Source organism: Notothenia coriiceps, unplaced genomic scaffold (assembly GCF_000735185.1).
Source record: "Notothenia coriiceps isolate Sejong01 unplaced genomic scaffold, NC01 NC01_scaffold00019360, whole genome shotgun sequence".
NCBI lineage: Eukaryota > Metazoa > Chordata > Actinopteri > Perciformes > Nototheniidae > Notothenia > Notothenia coriiceps.
In genome coordinates this window covers 445,146-462,607 of record NW_011352061.1, presented here as the reverse complement: position 1 = coordinate 462,607, position 17,462 = coordinate 445,146, and the positions used below count along the sequence as shown (strand labels likewise).

The window sequence follows — 17,462 nt, the reverse complement described above, 5'->3', positions numbered from 1 at the left end:
GAGTGAAACTATAAATAGCCTCAGGTTGTATCTGGGCAAGAACGACTTATTATAATAACAGTCATGCTTTTTTAATAGGATGCTAATCAGGCAACAAAATGGACTAAATTTTGAAAATGCCATTTATGAGATATTAGCATCCGATGAGTATGCTTTTAACGCTCAGGTGTGGAGGATGTGGCATAGCACATCTGGTGCATTGGGTCAAAGGAAATAATACAAAAAGGAAAATATCCTTTTTTGCAACCGATTTTATATAGTTTAAAAACTAATTAAAATAACTATGATAATGACTTTTGTTATTTTTCTAAATGATCTAAGCACTCACAAGCAATGCACTTAATAAATTAACAACCATGATACCATTTGTTCCAGTAATTGGAAACATCTGTAGGTGAGTGCTGCAATTCTTAGAGCATTTTAGGGAATAAAAAGCCTATCTTTCAAGACCTTCTGTGTAATTTAAATCTACTATTTAAGCAAAAGGCAGAGAGAAAAGCAAGAAGATGTTGGGAAATTATTTAAATATGCTTTTATTGCTACTAAAATTAAGTCCCAACGTCCTGATACAGTTTTGATAGTTAAAAACTAAATAAAAGAACAATTATTATGATTATTGACTTGTTTCCACATGATTTAATCAGAAACAAGACTGTCAAATAGGGAAAAGTCACTGCAAATAAATATCTTTGTGTCCTCATGTCCCACAAGTAAGACAATTAAATAATTAATATGATTTGTTCCAGTAATTGGAAACATCTGTAGGTCAGTTTTAGGGAATAAAAAGCAGTTTTTTCTCGACCCTCTGTGTTGTTTATATCTAAAAAGTGTCGCAGCTCGTGTTCATGCAACAACACTATTATTCTGTTCATTATTTAAGACAAAAATAAAAGGAAAGCAGGGACGTCTCGGAGGATATCAGACAAGCTGAGTGAGCCAAGATGGTTTTGATTTTCTTTTTTTACGACAGTCTAGTTTTTGAGGAAGCCTATTACTGTCCTCCCACACACACCCATCAGTAGCAGGCGCACCACGACCTCAATAACCCTCCACACACACACACGGTTCAGTCCATTTAAGACTCCATAAATCCATAGCACTAAAACGCTACTGCCATCAAGTGGCTGATTTCTCAAACTGCATCGAAAGTAATATATAAAAAGGTTCCTGATAATTTGAAATGATTAATTTTAGTAGGTAGTTTAATAATTAAGGTTTTACTTTTAAGAAGATATGCAATAATTAAAAAAACGATTTATTGTTGGCGGCGGTAAAAGTATTTAGAAAATCACTTAAGTTGAGGCAAATTAGGGCCGTTTTAATTCTAAATGTCTCAAATCGTACCACATGAGGGGAGTAAACAGACACATCTGGAGTGTACTAGTGAGATAAATATTTAATGTTATTAACCAAAGCGATAAAGATACAGATACTGCATTAGAGGATAAAACCTCCTTTCATTATTTAATTTACACAAGAAAAGAAACCCTGGCTTCCTTCATGTAGCTCTGTTTCTGAAGGCTTCTCAATCCAGACGACACTGAAACAAAGAACACTGGGTAATTGTTTGGCAGGAGAAAGGAAAACAAAGACGGTAAATATAGTGTGTCGGCTATTGGCAGCTTCAATATAGAAATATTAAAAAGAGCCTCAGTGTGACGGATCAGTCTGTATAGGAGTGCAGTAAAGGGATCCTTGCATGACATCTTATAATAATAAGTGAGAACAATAACCATGATTAAGAGGCACTTCTTCAGTATTAAAAGTGGATCGTTTTTTTTAGAGAAGTGATGGAATCTGAAACAAAAAGGGGAAGAGACGCGAATCCATTTTTCCTGTCATCGAAACCTGCAATTAAAAACAAATGTAACACCTATTTTACCCAAAAGGCCAGGGAAATGTGCTCAATTCCTGCAAGGGAAAAAGCACTTCTGCAAACAAAACGTAACAATAATGAAATATATTAAAAGGATATCATGGCTTCTGCAGGATTTAAGAGCTGGATTTAAGGCGTAATACTTTAGAAAATACAATTATTTGGCCAAATATTTCCCAAATAGTGTATAAAAACTATTTCTACCTCTAAATGTAGTTTTAGGTTTTTGTTAATCCACATTTTAAAATCGTATTTTATACCCTTTTTTTTCTCTAACATGGCTAATTTGTACTAATATTGTATATTTATTTGCACGTACTGCCGTGTGCAAACGGTTTGAAACTAAAAGATCTCTTGAATCTTGTAATTTGTGCCAGATAACAACCTCCATTGTTGGTCGTTTCTTACCTAACTTTCTGGCCAGCATAGGTTGGTTCATGTTACTTTACGATACAAATGTTGGATTGAATCCCCATTTGGTCAGATTTCATCACTCTTTAAAGCCAATTAGTTTATAAATAACTTCGAAGGAATTTCCTTCACACTCCACCGGTAAAGGGCAGTTGGAACAGTGCACAGGGGGAGTTGGATTGGATCACCTCTGAGGGGCAAATGTAAACAAGTGCACCTCCAGTTCCATCAAAACAAACTCCGCTTTGCAAAGACCACCCATGTTAAAAAAGAGTTGCCGAATTAGCTACTCGTTTCAAGATTTAAAGGATATTTTCTGCAAAATTTAACAATAAATCCAAATAAATACGTTTTTACAAGATACTGACTCATTTCTAAGAAGTACCTGCAGTGAGATGTTAAGACTAAATCCTTTTTGCAGCAATAAATACACACTTAATCTGTGTGTGAATGAAATAGTCTCTAATGAAAAGTCATTGTGTGTTTTCGCCTGTGAAGGCTGGGTTTTCCTCTCCTCTGGGTGAGAAAGGGTGCGTTTGGTCTTTGTCCTCGTTAGAGTCTGTGGGTGCTTTGGGGCGGGTGGTGTCTGGCTGCGTGGGAGTTTCTGTGCCGTCATCACACGGGTTTCTGTGTGGCAACGACACCGCCTCGCACTCGGGCGACGCCTGCTCATTAGGTACCTGGCAACGAGAGGAACAAACAGTAACAACAAGCTGCAACACGGACAGGCTTTTATTTTGAAAATCATCTTCAAGCTAAGAAAGAGCTAGCTAAGAAAACTAGTAAATAAAAACACTGGAGGAAAATAAAATCCTGTCAAATTAGTACTTTAGTAAAAGTACTTAGTTACATTCCAGCTCTGCTAACCGTTAGCATCTTGTATCTATCTCAGTGCTAACTAAACTAGCTTATATATTTTTAAAACACACTTCCCTTCTCTTCTAACTTCTCTGCTGCGCTACTCTACCTGTCCATCTTCAGGAGGAAATCCAACATGGCTGACAGGAGGACGAGGGTGGGGTCGGGGGGGTCACATCAACGTGGGGAATTAGGGCACGCACCTCACATTGCGTCATGACACGAAGGCGTGGGAGATTCGCAAACACGTACAGTATGCATGCATATACACGCCCACATACCACACACACAAAGTTACAGATGAGTCAACGCATGCATCAACACACACACACACACACACACACACACACACACGCAGGAAACACTCCCTGTTTCATGTCTTGTTTTCCGTGAGACTGTTTTATTTTATGGTCCAATATTGTTTTTGTTGTACCCAAAGTGTTAAGGTTCTGTTTTGTTTTACTGGCAAGAAAATTCAAAAATATTTAAGTGCGACTTTATATCATCACGTAATCTATGACAGAATTACATTTTAAGTCATGCCTCAAAAGAGCATCTTGGAGATTTGGTATCTTTTCAACACACACACACACACGCACGCACACACACACACGCACACGCACACCACATAAAGCCTTTTCTTGTATTAGCGAGCAGGTCAGTCTTTCTAATAGTATATATTCTTTCTACAATGTCTAACCACTAACCCGGTCCAGGAGGGTCACTTTTCGACAAGTTCCGTTGTGATGCTATTTTTTACCATCAAGTATCATGATCTCTAGAAAGGAGATGTGTTCCTTTCCAATGAAACCATCCAGAATCAATCCTGGTTACATAATCTGCGGGTCACAGGGAACCCTAACCTTAAAGGTAGGGTAGGTAATTTTGGAGAAACCAGCTCGAGTGCGCTAGAATTTGAAAATACACAGCCGGAAAAAATCTGCCCCTTCCTTCAGACTTCCCTACAGAGCCCCTCCTCCAACGAACGCGCACATGACCAATGAGGGCACGAGATAAGTTTGTGCACAGATGGAAGGCTGACAGGCAGGTAGGCCATCCAGTTACTTTAGCCGGGCCGGCTCAGATGATTGGTCGTGCTTTTTACAGCGCTACGGCNCACACCTCAACACACACAAACACACAGTAATTTTCCATTGACCTTCGCACGCAAAAAACGTCTCACCTTTCTTCAGAGAGTGTGTGGGGGGGGCAGTCGGTTAGGGGAGGAAATGGCAGAAAGATGAGGTTAGTGTGAGTTCAAGAGACATCCTGATACACACACTTTAAAGTATCACACACACATAAAAAGGGTATTATTAGTATTATTATTATTATTATTATTATTATTAGTAGTATAATATGAGGAGGAAACACCAGGATATAACCTTTTTTATTGTTGATTAATCTCCTGTTTATTTAGGAGATTAATCAATAATAATTTGGTATGGAATGTAATAAAATGAAAAAAATATCCAACCCAGATTCTCAAAGATATAAAAGTATAGTTATATAGTTAGTCCCAGCTCAAAAACAGAAATATACCAGAGGAGAGTATAAGCAGGCCATATTTCTGTATATATTTTGAATATAATGTCTGTGTTTTGTAGTTTTTATCCTACCTTGGACACCGTACTTTGGAATGAACCTTCTACTTTAGGTTAAAAACACAATACTCTGGTACTTTGACTCTTTAACTATAGTTCTGCAATATTATTGAATATGTTGTGAATAAAGGACACCGGCAACTTGATAGAACCTTCTGATTTAGGTCAAACATGCCTCTTTACTTTTTTAAATGTAGTTCTGAACATGGTTTGTATTTATTGATTCACCTGCAGCGGTTGAGTCTCTGATGGCGGCACAGGGTTCTTCGTCATCTTCATCATCTCTCTGATCTGCACGATGGCGAAGGCCACGGTGACCCAGGGGGCGCCGGAGAGCACCCAGGCCGGCTTGCTGACGTCCTCCTGGTCCTCCTGGTGTTTGGTCTTCTTCACGGGCAGCGCGGCGGGGTGGCGGGTCAGCACTGGGCTGCCAGTGCCGCTCTGGTTCTGCACCAGGTCGATGGTGGCGATGGGAACCGGGCTGGAGGGAACCGGGATGTTCTCCGCCAACATCTTATCGTCTAAAAGGAGAGAGGACATGTTACAGAGACAGAAAGGATAACACTGAATGTCTCAAAGATTTAGATTTCATAAGCTTTGGTAGTATTTATTTCACTTGTATAGAAAAGTCTGCAATATCAGAAACAAAAAAGTAGCTTTGTCCGCTAAAAGAAATACAGAAAATGACCAACCTTTGTCCTCGTTCTCCGCAGTGAGACTCTGGATGAAGGAGAAGATGAGGAGGATGACGAGGGAGGCCATGCCGATGCCTCTGAACGTCGCTGCAGCGCCTGCAAAGCAAACGGGAGGTAAAACTGTAAGTAACCGTGGAATACTTCTCACTTTTGTGTGACTGTGCTGCCGATGTTGTGTCGTACCAAAGTAGTTGACAAACACCCCCCCCACCACGGCCCCACAGCCGCGGCCCAACCCGAGGTGTAGGCCCTGCAGGATGCCCTGTGCAGACGTCCTGAGGGCCGGAGGCACCGCCGCGCTCAGGAAGGAGATGCAGGCGGCCCAAACTGAGGCGTGCGTCACACCTGGAGGACACACAGGGACAGAGATATTTAGAAAAGGTGCAATCAGCCATGAGGATACCAACAGACAGAATTTCATTTCTCTTCTATGTGTTTTGGCCGGAAATGATCTGTTAAAATTCATATTAAAAAGGGACGATATTTAACAAGAAATTGTATTCGATAAAGGACCAAAACTAGAATGTATCTATAGAAAAAATAACTCCATTACATAGTTTGTCCACCAGAGAGCAACAAAACAATTATTTGAAATGTTAAATGTCCTGCTAAAGCCTTAGTCCCGAAGCATTCTATGTTAATAAAAGACTGACACTCTTTACTGGTTTAAACATGTCCCTCCATGAAAACAGAACTGTCAGTGAACTTTAGGCTGAAGTATCGAACGGTTTCTCTTGTTTACTCTGAGAGGCGTCTGTGTTTCCTCAGGGCGGACATCTCAAACAAACTCCTGCAGTAGTTCATCCCACTGATCATCAACGATATTTCGCCATTTATCTTCTTTAGTTGGATTTCTCCACTTATATTATGCGATTTAAAAACATCATGCATTGTTCAAATAAGTCTTACGTGATTACCTAAATATTTATAATTGTATAAGACGTTTGTTTTTTGGAGGATTTTTTATTCTAGATGGACATTGGAGATAATTAAATCAAACTAAATCTGTGTACTGTGCTTTTTTATTCAGATTGAACCCAGGTATAAGAGGAAGAACATGCAGATTGAATGGGTCACTTCAGATGAGGCCTCCTGCTATTAGGGCGGCACGATATTGGAAAAAACTGACATTGCGATATTTTCTTCCCCTGCGATATACAGTATATGTATATATATGAAAAAATACAGGAATTGAAGAAAAGAGTGCTTTTTTTGTCCGCAAACCATCCTTTCTTGAACTTTAGTGTTATACAATTGGTATTTTTTAAACAATATTGAACCGGATGAAGGATTTTAGTCCCGGACTTCTGGATCTTATGTTATCAGAGCAACAAGCTGAGCTAGCTCGGTTATCCTGCTGTGATCTGATCAAGAATGATTGTGATTGGTTGACTGGTGGTTTGCTGTGCATGCAGAGCCTGCATGTCACTCACTCAAGTACCCCTGGCATGAGAGCCTCGCAAGTTTTCCTTTTGTAGCAAGCAGCAAAAGAATTGTAACATGAAGTGTTTGAGTTCATTTGCCTACTTAATATTGCATGTCCTAAAAAAAAAAAAATTGCACGTCCTGCGATGTGAATATCGCGCATAACGTGATTATCGTCACGACACGATATATCGTGCAGCCCTACCTGCTATTATTATAAATGACTTGTTGATAATGAAAGAGGCAATGGGAGAAAACGAGCCTCCTGATAAGAGCGCTGCTGGATAAACATAGCCACTTCCTGTCCTCACGGGTCCTAGCCCCCCCCGCCTCCCTCCAGGCGGAGCAGCGTTACCTTGAAGGACCTCCATGGGCAGCACGATCCAGGCGTTCTGCAGGTACGAGATGTACAGGTAGCGCGCCGTGTTGCAGGCCAGGCCGATGTACAGCACCCTGAGAGGAGAAGAGGGAGGATAGGGGGTGTACAGATATTACCGTGTGGACTTAAACAGATAATAAAGCAGTGTTTCTCCAGTGAACAGAGGGGGAAGCAGTGTTTAATACAAGTCTTTAAATGTCTAATGTAAGTGTTGTTAAGCTCTCCTTGACATTCTCGTATTTGCTGTCCCCAGGACAAACACAGAGATCTGCACCCGGCACACCCTCCACACATTTGTTCATCACAAGACAAGATTACTGAGTGTTTGTTCATCCAAAGAAAGTTTGCCGAGCACACAAAGAACACGATGCACGAAATGAAATAAATGACCCGCTTGGAAAAAAACGTTAAATCTTATTAACCTCACGAAAATAGAAATATATTCTACATCTCACCCAACAGCAAGTGAGATGTTAAAAAGCTGTTTCCTGCAGTCGGTAAAACAGGAAGTGAGTTTCCACTGAAGACTGAACAACATGAAGAGAAAGTAAGTGTGAGATTAAACTGCCTAAAACTGAGACAGAAGTGAAAAACAGACTGAAGTTAATCTCTCCATTTTAACCTGTTTTTATGGACAGTTTTATTTGTACTTATTCTCTGCTTTCTTATGCATGAAGTGAACGTTTTGTGACAGAATGTTTTAGTATTACTAGTGTAGAAATTGCCTATCACGTAGAATGTGTTGGAGCACTAGCCAATAGGAGTGCAAGTGTTATAGCGTGATGTCACACTGTTCAGGAAGTAACAAAAAGGCTTTGGTTTGGGATTCATTTGAGGCGTATTAATATCACCAGCAGCAGCAGCAGGACTTTCTCTTCTGTTTCAGACTCCACAGTAGGGACGTTTCAGAGCTGAAATCTTACACCTCACTCTCAAATGTCCCTGGAGCCCACGATTCTGACAGAAACCCCCAGCATCAATGACAGCTTTGTGTCAGACATCCACTTTAACCCCTGCTGCAGAGAGGATTTAACGGCTCAGTGTGAAGCAAGAAGGGGATATTAGGCTGTATCGAAGGCAGATAAGATGCTAAGAGTTGAGAAAGTCAGTAAACATTTTCAAGATTGAAATGACATCTAATTGAACTTAAAACAAATGTATATGTTTTTTGTATTTCCTTAGGATGTGTAGAATGTAAAGAAGGATAAGGAATAACTAAAAAGATCTCAGTATGTTATTAGAAATCTTTTAATAGTGAGAACATTAAAAAGTTATTTTGTTCAGTTTCTTCAAGTTAAAAGGTATATTTGAAAAAACTAAATTTCCCCCAATTAGATTTGGAAAAAATGATGTGTGCAATATTTCTGTCGGGGATCTTCAGAGAGAATGCATGACTTTGGTAACATTTGTGTGTATAAAAATCAGTATGTATTTTACCTGACGTGTCCGACCAGCTCGATGAACTTGTGGCTGGTGAAGTACGCGGCGAGCTCGGAGATGTGGCTGAGGACGGAGCAGATCCCGAACAGCGTAGTGGTGCCTTGCAGGTCCTCCAGGTGCCAGTACAGGAAGGTGAAGACGAAGCCGTACCCAAAGCCCATGAACCAGGCGACGAAGAGAACGGAGCTGTAGCGCACGCTGCTGAGGAGCCTAAGCAGGTCGCTGTAGTGGAACTCCTGAGCAGTGCTGGTGCCGGGGCTGCTGGGAGTTTGCTCCTCGGGAGTGGACCTGGGGCTGTCCTCCACCACCGCCTCCGGGACCTCCTGCTGGTACTCGCTGCCGTCCTCAAAGTAAAACTGCGTGGCGACGATGAACGCGACGGTCATCATCACGCCGAAGACGATGAAGGCGATCTGGTAGTTGCGGAATTCGGGCACAATGCAGCCCAGGCCTTCGATCACCGGTATGAGGTGTGTGTGGTCGATCCAGATGCCCACCAGCAGCATGGTCAGCCCCCACCCCAGGGAGCCCCACATCCTCTGCAGGCCGTAGCGGTCACGGGCCTTCCCGAGGTACTGCAGGGTGACGGTGTCCACGATGGTGAGGGTGGGGGCGCTGAAGAACTCGCCCACGATGATGACGAGCAGGATGAGCAGGAAGAGGCTCTCCACCTGGTCCTGGTTGTAGATGGTCTCATGCTCCTTGGCTTTGGTTGGAGCAGGGGAGGTTGCGGTGGTGCTTGTGGTGGTGGGGCGGGTGGTGTTAGGCGTTAGCTGGGTGGTGTTAGGCGTTAGCTGGGTGGTGTTAGGCGTTAGCTGGGTGGTGTTATCCGGAATAAAAGGAGCTAAAGTGATGTTGAAAGGAGCTGAAGTGTCGTTGGCGTCTACGCTTCGCTTGTCTCTGTGGAAAACGCGAAAATAAGAGTCTAGCATCTTTTGAAGCCCGGACTGCTCCAGAAAACTCCGCCGACTCCTGCTGCGGTTGGTGGAGCCGCTGGTGAAGTTACCAGGCGGGAGAGTCGTGGAAGTCGTCATGGTAGTCGTCGTGGTGACAGGTGCAGGGTTTATCTCCACGCACTTCATCGCCGCTGGTCTGACGAAGCCGATGCCGGAGTTGAACACCAGCCAGCAGAAAACAGAGAACAGCAGCACGGCCTTCCCTTTCTTGAAGCGGTCGGCCACCACCCCCCAGAACGGGGCGCTGCAGAACTCGATGAAGTAGCGGATGCCGACGAGGAGCCCGCTATGGCTGGCCGACATGCCGAGCTGCTTGTAGTACAACGCCAGCAGAGGGTGCAGAGAGCCGTAGGCGGCGTAGAAGAAGAAGTAGAAGACTTTGGAGATGAGGAGGTGCATGTTGATGCGGAGGCACATCCTCTCGCAGCAGTCGTTGGAGTCGGAGGAGGCCAGCTGCTGCTCCGGCTGAGAGACCGAGGTCTGAGGTGGCGTCTCAGAAGCACCTGCCGGATGATCCTCGGTGGGCTCGGCCAACATATACTTCCTCTTCTGATCCTCCTCATCCTCCGTCAGGATGGCAACCTTGTCGTCAGCTGGCATATCTGGAAGATAAGGAAATTATGATGGAGCATCACCATCACTCAGTAACCAAATCAGGCTAAATGTGTTCTGTCTGCTCTGTCAGAACAAAAGTATGTCAGGCAAACATGATAATAGGGTCCTCTAGTGCGAATTAACTTTGTGATTAAGGGATGTTTACTGTCCCTAACAGAATACCTAATAATAAAACAAACAGACATCCAAATATTTTAACATTTTATAGTACTATATTGTATGATCCATAGTTACACTTTTTAAAACTCACTTTAACATATTTGAAACCATAATTTACCCACCTTTAGTTATGCAAACCACATCAGATCAAGTCTATTTAAATAATGCAGTTTTATTAAATTAGATTATATGGGTTTTAAGGAGAAAACATCTGTCCAGGGATTACAGATGAAAAAAAAGCCTCTTTGATAAGTCTTGCATAATTATAGGAATATCTAATAATGTCGGTTTTTGGAAATGTTGAAATCATATTTAAAAAGTAAAGTTATACTGTAGTATCAACCCCTTTCAAATGCAACAATAGTAATATAAAGTTACATGCAAACTGCAATAACAGCTTCTGGTCCGCGGACCAACGTTTGGGAACCGCGTATCCGTCACTGACTGTCACTGATGGTCCTATGCGGAAGTAATATGTTATCTTGAACAAAGCTGCCTTATTAAACCCCTTAAAACACACCAAAAACAACACAGTTAAATCCAAAAAATGACCTTTATTGCCCAAATTGACGTCACTAATTTAACAAAGCACAGGAAACCGGTTTCACGTGCTTGAAATTACTCTTAACGTGGCACCTGCTGTCATTTAGCCGCTCGGGACCTCAATTTAACTCTCAAATGTATTTTAAAAAGACTTGAAGCAAGATAAAACAGCACATGTAAACAATAAATGTATTAATGTTCTTACCTGCTCAGGTTACCGCTCCCATTAATATGACTGCGCAGTTTCTGTTGAATTTCTCCCTCCTTTGTCGAACATTTTTCAAACGAAACGCGCCATAAATACGACTTTAATTTAGCGGATACAGTTTGAATGTAACACTGTAAATTAACCTTTTAATTGTAACGTTAATGTGAAGTGTTTCTCCGGCTCTGCTCTCTTTGTATTGGGAACAACAGCAGCTCGTCAGACCGGAGCTCCCACCTGTCCTCCAACAATCAAGTCCGCCACGTTGGATGTTTCTACTTCCGGCGAACCCTTCCAAAAATAAAAGCCATTGTTATGATTATATCGCATTATCTTTGAAAATGTCGAAGGATGTTTATCTAAATGAACTAGTTTGTTTCAAGTGGCTGCACAATATACTACATTTAATTTATTTTACATGTATTTCCTTCAGTTAAATGTAAAAAAAACAAGTATTTCCTGTAATAAGCACATCTGTCCACCCCTAAATATGTAAATAAATACAATTAGAGCTGATGTAATTATTTGTGGAAGTGATTAGCTAATATAGAAATCTTATTTGACCAAAAAAACAAATATATAAAATAAATAAAATATGCCATATATGCCAATAATCTGTGTTATATAATAACAAATTGATTTATTTTGAAATAAAAAACACTTCGATCGTCCAATTGAGCTTTCTAAAACTACATGTCTCGCTTTTTTCAGAACAAACAATGAATTGGGTGATAAATGAAATAAATGCATGAATAACTGATGATAAAAACAGTTAATACATCCCTATATCAAATATATATTAGGCTTTTATTTTGTGAACATCCGGCTCCCTTCAGTGCTAAATCCTCTCACTTTGAAGCAGCAATGAGACTCCGCCTGAGGGGCTCCAGCATGTCTGTTCAAGGGGGAACTTCCATCAATCATTATGAAAAAAATATTGAAGACATTCCAGTAATTCTGTTTAAAATCACTCTGCACAGATAACACTATAAAAAAAATCCAGTAGAGTAGAAAAATGAAAATAAACTTACCACTGAAGCATATGTCCCTAGAGTGATATAATGGTTATATTAAAGCAAGTTCATTAATAGTAATAATAAACATTAAATGTATTTAAAGCCACATCTATCAAATCTAATGTCATCAAATTGTAAAAGCAATGCATCTGTTTGACCTGCAGGGGCTGCTAAAGACTCGTTCAAAATGTTGTGTTGAAAAAGTACAGTTTTAAAGTCACTAAAATGTCCCATTAAACACCCATTTAATGTTTAACAAACTCAGGGTCACATCAGAAACATGTGTAAATGCACCACAATGCATTTAAGATGAGAAAATAAAACTTTGCAATAATAAAGCAGTGAAAATATACATTGCATTTAAAGAAAATGTTGCAGCAGATTTTTTCTCTACAGTTTTGGTTTTTTAGAAGCTTTTTCAGAATCTTTTTGGTGTGAGGCATGTGGGAAATAAGACAAATGAACTTAGAATTGAAAATCTCTATCCATGCAGATGTTCCTGAGATATTTACTGGAGCAACAGTTTCCTGGAAATATTGCTAGAATGCCAGAAAATAAGAAACTTAAATAGACAGATTCAGTAGTCAGACTCTTCCGAATGTTCCCCCTGCTGCGTCCAGTGCGTCATCTTCTTCTTCTTCCTTCTCTTCCTCTCGCCCATCAGCAGGGCGGCCAGCAAGGTGGTCACCACAGTGAAGGTGATGATGAGCACGGTGACGGTCTCTGCCAGGCACAGCTCCGTGTCCACGTCCATCAGCCGGTAGTCTCTGACCACCGGCGGCTCAGCGCAGGTCAGGTTGTAGTAGTCGTCCAGGTAGAGCCTCTGGATGCTGCGCAGCTTCCGGAAAACTCTCTGCAGGTCGCAGTCGCAGTTCCACGGGTTCTCCTCCAGCAGGATGTGCGTGCTGTAGGAGTAGATGCTGAGGAACGTCTTGAAGTACACCGCCGACATATTGTTGTCGGCCAAGTTGAGCAGGGACATGCTGGTGAGCGGTTTGAACACGCCCATCTCCATGTCGCTGATCTGGTTCCCGGCCAGGTTGAGGACCTCCAGGGAGCGCAGCATGGAGAAGATGCCGCTGCGCAGAGAGGTCAGATGGTTGTCTTGCAGGTGGAGCTTCCGCAGGCCGCTCATCGGGGCGAACGCTCTGACCTGCAGAGGGGGAAGAAGTCATCAGATTAAAGACAGTTATATGTATTAAGCTACTCCCTAGGCTGGGTACCTTAGTGCAGTATCTGAGTAACTGATCACCTGGATGGAGCGGATGCTGTTGGCGCTCAGGTTCAGCCTCTGCAGGGCGTCCAGGTGCAGGAAGCTGTGGGTCTCCAGGCGCGTCAGCCGGTTGTGAGCCAGCTGCAGCTCCCGCAGGAAGGACAGCCCGACGGAGAACCCCTCGGTCAGCACGGAGATCCGGTTCCACCTCAGGTCCAGCTTCTGCAGGAACTCCAGCTGGGAGAAGGCTCCGGGCTGCACCACGCTGATGTTGTTGTTCTGCAGCAGAAGCACGCGCAGCTTGCGGTTCTTGTCGAAGGAGCGCTCGGGGATGATGGAGATGAGGTTGTCGGAGAGGTCCAGGAGCTCGGTGTAGGGCGGCACTCTGGAGGGGAGCAGGGTGAAGAGCCCCCGAGAGCAGATGGTGAACTTCAGATCTCCTCGACAGTCGCAGCCCGGCTCACACCAGCTGCTGTGAGTCCTGCAGGACGCCTCCGCCAGCAGCAGCAGCACCGCCTTCAATATTGTTGCATCAAGAAGCATCTTACTGGTGCAGAAAAACAAGGTTCTGATTGAAATGATTTGACTCTTTTGTGAGAGTTAGTCCACTAGTCACATTATTTCCTTTTTAAATGAAGTGGAGTAAGGTATAGAGTAGCATAAAATGGAAATACTCAACTAACGTACAAGTACCCTAAAATGATACCTACTTAGTTACTTCCCACCTCGGATGAAAACATACACAGAGGAGCTTAAAAAATATATGTTATGATTGTGTTGTTCCGTATGCATATGAGGTATTATCTAACGCTGAGCTTGATTAGAAAATAAAAGGTGCAGACTTGGTGTAAGGAACAGGTTTAAACACTATAGGAGAAAGTGCATCTCAGTCTGTATTCAGTCGGCGGTACTGATGATTTGAATGCAAACAGCTGGCAGCGTTAGAGGCTTTCATCAGGGCGGAGGTCTTTTTTACTGCCTGCGTTTTAAACCAAGAACAATCCCAACAAAATAACATAGTGCTAAAGGAAGCCTTTCATATATCTGATCCCTCTTGATTAATAAAATACAATGGTACAACTTTGTCAGCAGCTCTGATAAAACAAGTTCAACTGTACAACCTTAAAAAACAATAGTATAAGTGATATAGCATAGCAGTAACATTTAAATGAAGAACCGGTGCAGTAGTTAATAATAATAGATTCATTTTCCGACTCTCTACCAGCAGCTGTGACAGAAAAAGTCAAACAAATGAAATAAAGTTGTACAATTTAAAATACAAGAAAAATATATTTAAAAAATATAATACTATTCAACAACTTGAATCCAATAAAGAAAATGTTTTAAATAAAAAAGTAACCTTACCAGCAGCTGTGTCTCCTGCAGACGCCGGTCAGCATGCATCAGGTGGAGGGACATGACGGAGGCGCTGTCATCCGACGAGACACCACAAAGAGAGGAGAGATGGAAAGAGACACAGCGAGGGGAGGAGGGGGGAGAGATCGTCAATTATTCACCATGCGCTGTGGGAGGGGGGTTAAAGGAGGAGGAGAGGAGAGAGGGGGGGTTAAGAGAGTGAAACTGGGCCACAGAGAATTAGAGTCAGGATGGATTTGATGGATTGAAGCGGAGGGTGTTTATCTCCAGGTTTATTTATAACTACCTGTATTTAATTACTGCAACCTTTTCAGTTGACTCAATAAGTGTTTGCTTTTGTTTGAATGGCTTTTGATTGAAGGCGGTTTATAGGCAGTATTTACAGGAGGATTATTAGGACAGAAAAAACACCTGATATCAAACCTAAAACGAAATAAAGAAGTCAGGAAGCGAACGAAACTCTAGCTGTGTATCTTCGCTAAATCCAGCTGCAGCAGATGTGACTTGTTCTCGTCTGTAGGATGAATGGAGGATGACGAGCGGACCTGTTGGGCACAGAAGGAAAGATTACACTAATACGGATAAACCCCCCCGACACAGATCAAGCACTCTGCAGTCGATGGACCTCCACCTCCATTCATCTCAGCCTGGAGTATCTGCTGCACATCTTTAACACTGTGGCTGTTTGTTTACACACAAATAACGTGGACACTAAGTGTTCGGGATATTAGTGACTTTAAAAAAACCCACCTCTATTAGTGAGCTACAAAAATCTTGCATTATAAGTAGTAGCATTTACGTTGTATCTACTTAATGCCGAACAGTGCGAGGGTAATTCTATTAATTTAGCACTTCTGTCTCTGTCACACTCAAAACTGAAATAGAGGATGTTATAGTGAGAATGATGATCAAAAATAAGGATAATGTGCATTTATTTCATGGAGACTTGGAGATCTCTTCAGATGGAGATGTTACAGTGCAGCAGGTTTAGAGTTCCTGCAGAGATCCGGTTTCAGAGCAGCCTCTTTATCTCGATAATTATGGAAACTTAATCAGTTATCTTCCTGCTGCGCACTTTACGAGACACACACACACACACACACACACACACACACACACACACACACACACACACACACACACACACACACACACACACACACACACACACACACACACACACACAGCATGCTTCTGGGTTAAACTCTCCTGGAGATGCCAGATATTCAGATTAATAATAATTAATAATACAACAACAAATATTAAAAGAACTAGCACTTCCTTTACCACAAAATGAAATGATAAAAATGTGATGTATATAAATAAATAATTATAATATTACAATATTTTTAACATTTATATGATTCGAAAATAGTGAGTTTTGCAGAATGAGTAATAATTTATTTTACTTACATTTTGGTTGGAGTTCTTTTCAGTAACTGTTACATAGTATTTCTACACAGAAGTATTACTAGATGTACTAAAGAGTACTGCATCCAGCTGTGCTTACATGTACTTCTACTTCTTCTGTAGTATAACATAAAACAGTTTTTCTCATAATTCCCGCTGTGTCACAGATAGAGGAGATAATCTACCATCAGAAGGTATTTAGGTGTCGGCAAGTGAAGTGCAGATGGTGTGTATGTGTGTATAAATACTTTCTGCAGTAGTTTCCTGTGTATCTTTCAGAGAGCAGCAGGATTACAGAGAGAAATGAAGACGCTAATCGTTAATCCCCGAGGACTGCAGGGATTACCTCCTGCTGCTACAACACTCAATCTTCATCTCACTTTCACTCCATTCTTACTAGAGATTCTCTTTGTGTTTACATTTTAAATAAAAAAAAATTGAAATAAATTTCAACTAACGTTACCATTATTGTTATTTTCATAATTCATGGTTAATTGTTAAGTCAGTAAATAAATGAATGAATAAATAAATAAACAAATATATGAATAAATAAATACATACAAAAATGGTTAAGTCAGTAAATAAATAAATAAATACACCAACACATAAATACAAATAATAAATTGTTAAGTCAGTAACTAAATAAATAAAATAGATAAATAAGTGAATGCATGAATAAGTAAATACAAATAATAAATGGTTAAATCAGTAAATACATATTTGAATCAATTTGGTATAATCATATAAGCATTTCTTACCTGCATGCAGTATTAAGAGCAACCAGCAGGGGGCGGTACAGCTCCATCTGAAACAAAAATAATTAAACACAATGGTCAGTGATCTCACAAACACAAACACACACACACACACACACACACACACACACACACACACACACACACACACACACACACACACACACACACACACACACACTCCTTGTGAGAACCAGGTCCCGCCCTTCAGCTGTCAATCATCCTACTCTCCTACACTCACGCCTTGATTAATAAAGAAAATTCTAATATTTACAAAGTTTAGACAGACACAGTGGTCCTGAAGGAGCTGTGTGTGTGTATGTGTGTGTGTGTGTGTGTGTGTGTGTGTGTGTGTGTGTGTGTGTGTGTGTGTGTGTGTGTGTGTGTGTGTGTGTGTCTCCGGTGGTCTCTGGTTGTCAGTGTGGATCTATCAGACCCACAGGAGGGAGGCCGTGACCTCCAAACACACTACTCCTCTTCACTTACTCTCTCCTCTTCCTCTTTACTTACTTCCTCTCTCGTCCC

General features: G+C 41.5%; 2 protein-coding genes across 3 annotated transcripts; both read right to left on the bottom strand.

The window, feature by feature from the left end:
• Nucleotides 1–1,277: 1,277 nt before the first annotated feature.
• On the bottom strand, nt 1,278–11,421 carry mfsd6a (major facilitator superfamily domain containing 6a). Of its 2 annotated transcripts, XM_010778758.1 has the most exons (8): nt 11,167–11,421; nt 8,686–10,246; nt 7,225–7,322; nt 5,628–5,789; nt 5,442–5,540; nt 4,978–5,270; nt 4,329–4,332; nt 2,884–2,967 (listed from the first exon to the last, which is right to left on the bottom strand). In XM_010778758.1, the coding sequence occupies exons 2-8, from the start codon at nt 10,242–10,244 to the stop codon at nt 2,960–2,962; spliced, it is 2,223 nt and encodes a 740-aa protein (XP_010777060.1). In that variant the 5' UTR covers nt 10,245–10,246; nt 11,167–11,421; the 3' UTR covers nt 2,884–2,959. The 2 variants fall into 2 exon arrangements, with proteins under 2 accessions (XP_010777059.1, XP_010777060.1); XM_010778757.1 differs by lacking the exon at nt 4,329–4,332 and having other exon boundaries at nt 1,278–2,967.
• Nucleotides 11,422–12,544: 1,123 nt separating this feature from the next.
• On the bottom strand, nt 12,545–14,841 carry LOC104952000 (insulin-like growth factor-binding protein complex acid labile subunit). The gene is made up of 3 exons (XM_010778756.1): nt 14,761–14,841; nt 13,435–13,942; nt 12,545–13,335 (listed from the first exon to the last, which is right to left on the bottom strand). The coding sequence occupies exons 1-3, from the start codon at nt 14,793–14,795 to the stop codon at nt 12,760–12,762; spliced, it is 1,119 nt and encodes a 372-aa protein (XP_010777058.1). The 5' UTR covers nt 14,796–14,841; the 3' UTR covers nt 12,545–12,759.
• Between the last annotated feature and the right edge of the window lie 2,621 nt (nt 14,842–17,462).

Bases quoted from the DNA above. Each gene is read 5' to 3' on its own strand.
- mfsd6a (XM_010778757.1), bottom strand. From the start codon at position 10,244: ATGCCAGCTGACGACAAGGTTGCCATCCTGACGGAGGATGAGGAGGAT. The intron at 5,271-5,441 runs GTTGGTCATTTT...CTCTCCTTTTAG, and splicing joins TGCGGAGAACGAGGACAAAG to ACGATAAGATGTTGGCGGAG. The intron at 2,968-4,977 runs GTGAATCAATAA...TCTCGTTGCCAG, and splicing joins CAGAGACTCAACCGCTGCAG to GTACCTAATGAGCAGGCGTC.
- LOC104952000 (XM_010778756.1), bottom strand. From the start codon at position 14,795: ATGCTGACCGGCGTCTGCAGGAGACACAGCTGCTG. The intron at 13,943-14,760 runs GTAAGGTTACTT...TTTCTGCACCAG, and splicing joins TGCAGGAGACACAGCTGCTG to TAAGATGCTTCTTGATGCAA. The intron at 13,336-13,434 runs GTGATCAGTTAC...CCCCCTCTGCAG, and splicing joins ACAGCATCCGCTCCATCCAG to GTCAGAGCGTTCGCCCCGAT.